Below are 4721 nucleotides of genomic sequence, written 5' to 3'. Positions count from 1 at the left end.
AGCTTCAAAATCGTATAGATATTTATTGAAGCAGGGTTACAACCATAAATAAGAATATAGTCAGTGGTTCACGAGCATGGTTCATGATGCATGGCATGACATCATTTGAGATATGAATCACTCACAGTTGGTACGAACTGTGAAAGAATCCGCCGAATTTCAAAAAATCCCCTTGTCAAGCGGTTCTCAAGATGACGTGGACTCCGCTGTCTGTGTCAATGATATCGCTGATCTCACCCACGTTCAAGGCAAAAGCGACCTCTTCAAACGCCCTCTGCATCTGGCCTCGCTTGAATGGGCCTGCAATTAAATGTATAAATCAGTTTACATCAACATTTAACATTATAATCATTTTCAATGAATACTTGTTTCCTGATTAAGTGAAATTCCGAGTGATGACAACACATAAGCGCAAGGTCCCTAAATATTAGCAGTTTGAAATTCGAAAATTGGAGTAGATTTGATATGATTCAGGGATAACGATAGGCAAACTTCTTTTCACACAACTACGATGATTGTATGAAATTAAAATTTTCAGTACCCAGTTTAGAAGCTGTAGGAAAATAAGAGAATCATTCATCGGATTGTTAGAAAATAAGTAGAAGAGTAATAACATGTATATATTTATAAAGGACCTCAAGAATGCGAGGTTATACACGGCTGTATATAATCTACCAGATTGAAAATTTATGAAACGTAAACATTAAAACTAGGGGATAATCAGAGCAAACAAAGTTTTTTTCTTCACAAAAAAATCACTAGAAAAAGATGAATATTGCCAAGATCCCAATTGCGCATAACTCAGGAGTAAGAAAATCAATTCCAACAAATAATCGAGTGTCAGTCCTGCCTCGTGAAGCGATAAATCGAGACACCGCATCACCCAAACAAAATCCAGAGCAAAAAAAAAAAAAAAAAAAACTATCTTTGCCACATTCGTAAGACCCCAGGAGCAAAAGAACATAGATTTCTGGCGTCCCAAGTCGGCTAGGGTTTCAGCGAAGAGAGAAGAAACCCTTACCAAGATCACCACCACGCTTGGCGGAACTGCAATCCGAAAAACGAACGGCAACATCCTCAAACCTCGCCGCCCCAGATATGATCTGTTCCTGCAGGGATTTGAGCTGCGCGGCGGCCGATTCCCTCGACGTGCTACGAATTCTCACCCCTTCTGGATCCTTCCACGAAGCCTTCCTCCGAGATCCCTCGTGCTTGATCAAGATGTGCGAAGCCCTCACCTGCCGAATCTGACCACTCGACATCTCTTCTTCCTCCGATCGGCGCGATCGCCGCTCTCGAAAAATATCAACTTCAGAGACACGAACGAATAAGAACACCAGACAGTTTATAAACCCTCCAACATACTCTTATTTACATAATTTCTTACAGACCAAGGTTATTAACTAAATACAACAAAAAACATTTATTTGGAGGATTTTTAAGATAACTACACTGCAGTGAAATAAATCTTGAAACCACCAAGGTAGACTTATTTAACACAATTGCTTAAAATATTAGGGTTGGAATGAAATAGCCAATAAATATGAGGGGTAAAATGTAAAACCTCCAAAGATGCCTATATTTAATGATATGGGACAGTGAGGGGAAGTTATCCTAAATGACCATATTATAACCCACGCAGTTGGCTCAATTTGTTAATTCCTTGGAGTTAGTGAAGATGACAGCCTGGCGCTGTGTTGAGGGCAGGAGTACTGTCTTTGTAAACATAACCTAGTAGTAGCTCCCATAATCAATCTCTCGAAACATGTTTATCCACTAAACTGTCCACTAACGGCAATTAAACCCTGAGGCTGGATCGTTCTCTATTAACACTCTAGAGTAGCTCCAAAAATCATTATCTCAAAACAGGTCTATCCACTAAACTGTCCACTAACGACAATCAAACCGTGAGGTGGGCCACTGTCAATTGATACTCTGGAGTAGCTCCCAACTTCAATATCTCAAAACAAACCTATGCACTAAACTATCTGCTACCGGTAATCAAACCCCGAGGAGATGGAAAAAGGCGAGAGTAACAGAGTCCCCACCATTCCTTTGAACTCCTTGCTCGAAGAATGAGGCTATCCACTAACAACAATCAAACCCCGAGGCGGGTGCACTGTCAATTGATACATTGGAGTAGACATGGTTGTTATGTTCTGTTCGTTTGAAGCAAACAAAAAATTTGCACAAAAGAACCACACATGGCCTCGTTCTTTGTTCTGTTCTTTTTTTGTGCAAAACCGAAAAAAATTTGCACCTTCGAACAAAATTAGAACAAAATTCGCACAAAGGGAACAATAAAACGGCACACGGGTCTGTGCAATGATCTATTCGAATTTGATAGAGTTATGTTCGGAAAACCAAACAGAACGAATAATTCGCACAAAAGTAACAGAACAACCATGTCTACACTTGAATAGCTCTCAGTATAAATATCTAAAAACAAACAACTATCCACTACTGACAATCAAAGCCCGGGGCGACGGCAAAAGGTGAGAATAACCGAGGGACAAGACTGGAATGAGCATAGAAACATGTATTGATGTACCAAGACTTACTTATTACTATAATCCTTGCTCAAACAAAGACCAAGGTGAGATGAAAATTGGTGAAAGATGAGGGAAGTAAAATGCAAAACCACCAGAAGAGGGCTACCCACATAATTCCAAAGAGTAGGCGGCCGAAGAAAAACAACAGAGAAAAGGGAGGGGAAAGAGATAAAAAAAAGGACTAGAGAGGAAAGTAGTAAAAAGGGAGGGAAAATAGATAATCCTTGCTCAAACGAAGAAGAAGGTGAGATGAAAATTGGTAAAAGATGAGGGGAGTAAAATGCAAAACCACCAGAACAGGGGTATCTACATAATTCCAAAGAGTAGGCAGCAGAAGAAAAACAACAGAGAAAAGGGAGGGGAAAGAGATAAAAAAGGGGGAAGAGTAGGCAGTAGTAGTAGAGACTAGAGAGAGGACTTCACGAGATTCGGCACCGACAAGCAGCGGCTGTTCATCTCCAGTCGGCGATGGGGGCGGTAGCGCTGAAGCTCGGCGACGGAACGGCACGGTTCCGCAAGGCCACGCTGCTCTCCTCCGTTCTCCGCCTTCTCATGCTCTTCTCCGTCGTCTTCACCAACCTCTTCGCCCTCTACGCCTTCACCTACTACTCTCCTCCTCCGTCCTCCTCCAACCTCGCCGTCTTCTCCGACCAGCTCGCCCAAATTCTCCGCGAAATCGACCTCGCGCAGAAGAAACTCAACCAGATCGGCAACGAGAAGCTCGGGTACGCGACGATCGATCCGTCCAAGTCCGTTTTCCCCCCCGAATTGAAGCTCTTCCTCAACCGCCACCCCCTCCCGCTCGGCCGCGACGCGCGATCCGGCATGACGGAGATGGTCTCCTCCGTCGGCCACCGTTGCGGGGCCGCCGCCGACCTTCTCGCCCAATTCACGCGCTACTCCGCCGGCGGCCGCTGCCCGAACGATGCCGATCTCGCCCAAACCCTCCTCGCCCGCGGCTGCGCGCCGCTCCCCCGCCGCCGCTGCCTCTCCGGTGCCGGGCCCCCCGCCGTCCGATCCCCATCCGACGGCTCCCGCTGGATCAAGCCCAGAAGCAAGACCGAGTTCCCCGTCGACGAGGTCCTCTCCCTCGCTGACGGCATCGCCGTCGGATTCGACGTCGACGGCGGGGATTTCGCCGCCGCGATGGCGGCCAGGAACGTGACGGTGGTCACCGGCTCCCCGGTCAACGACGGCGGGGCCGTCTTCCCCCTGCAGTTGACTCCCGGTCAACGGTTCCCGTTCGCTGACTCGGTCTTCGATTTGGTCCGCTCCGGGAGCATGGCCGCTCCGGGAGAAACTCTGGCCGCGGCGGAGTTTCTGATGTTTGACTTTGACCGGGTGCTGAGGGCGGGTGGCGTGCTGTGGTTGGACTGCTGGCGGTGCGTTGACGAGAAGGGGAAGTCAGCGTTGACCGGGCTGGTCGATCGGTTCGGGTTTAAGAAGCTCAAGTGGGTCGTCGGGGAGAAGGCCGACGCCGCCGGGTCGGGGAAGGTTATAATTGTATCGGCGCTGCTGCAGAAGCCCGCCAGGGGATGATCCGACGGCGGAGACGACGCCACGATTATTCTTTGATGATCATGTTCTCTTATCGCCGTTGGTTTCCATGCAACGCAAGAAAGAAACTCGGTGTTTTATCATCGACGTCAACGGAAGAAATATTAAAGTTTTTGTTGTATTTTCATGAAATATTGACCCATGAGATGAAAGTATTGCTGGTTTTTCTGTTCTTTGGAGTGAAGGGATAAGGCCAAAAGTATCGTGAGATTTTGACTCGATTATCCCACATTTATTTTGGAAAATTACATAAGTTCATTTGAATGTTTTTCCGTAAGTTTTCCTCTTGTGAATTTGAAACTCCATGAGAAGGGCCATTCTTCCCAAAATCATTTAATTTGTCTCAAGCTTCGGTAAATGAATCATGTGACCCTTGAGCAAAATATTTCAGGGTTTTTTTCCCAATGAAATATCAATCTATGAAGCAAACCTTCTACCTATGATAATGATCGGCAATAGGAAACTATCTTGTTTTCAAAATTGCAATTGGTATATTTGATATCTGAGAAACACCAAAAGGCTCAAAATGTGGTGCTTCATCAGGTATTCCATGAAATTTGACTAAATTGAATACAATTATGCCTTATCCACTACGTCTAAAGGAACCTCGGC

General features: G+C 45.8%; 2 protein-coding genes across 2 annotated transcripts; one reads left to right on the top strand and one right to left on the bottom strand.

Moving 5' to 3' along the window:
• PIN1AT (peptidylprolyl cis/trans isomerase, NIMA-interacting 1) lies at positions 1–1332 on the bottom strand. The gene is made up of 2 exons (XM_078584410.1): positions 1022–1332; positions 1–300 (listed from the first exon to the last, which is right to left on the bottom strand). Exons 1-2 carry the CDS (start codon positions 1260–1262, stop codon positions 176–178), a joined length of 366 nt encoding a protein of 121 aa, XP_078440536.1. The 5' UTR covers positions 1263–1332; the 3' UTR covers positions 1–175.
• A 1624-nt stretch (positions 1333–2956) lies between these two features.
• On the top strand, positions 2957–4273 carry LOC144710464 (putative methyltransferase At1g29790). Its single transcript, XM_078584241.1, has one exon. The coding sequence runs from the start codon at positions 3021–3023 to the stop codon at positions 4089–4091; it is 1071 nt and encodes a 356-aa protein (XP_078440367.1). The 5' UTR covers positions 2957–3020; the 3' UTR covers positions 4092–4273.
• The last annotated feature ends 448 nt before the right edge of the window (positions 4274–4721 follow it).

This window comes from Wolffia australiana, chromosome 12 (genome assembly GCF_029677425.1).
Source record: "Wolffia australiana isolate 7733 chromosome 12, ASM2967742v1".
NCBI classification, from domain to species: domain Eukaryota; kingdom Viridiplantae; phylum Streptophyta; class Magnoliopsida; order Alismatales; family Araceae; genus Wolffia; species Wolffia australiana.
The sequence above is the reverse complement of the archived record's forward strand: the minus strand, read 5'-3'. Positions and strand labels throughout refer to the sequence as shown.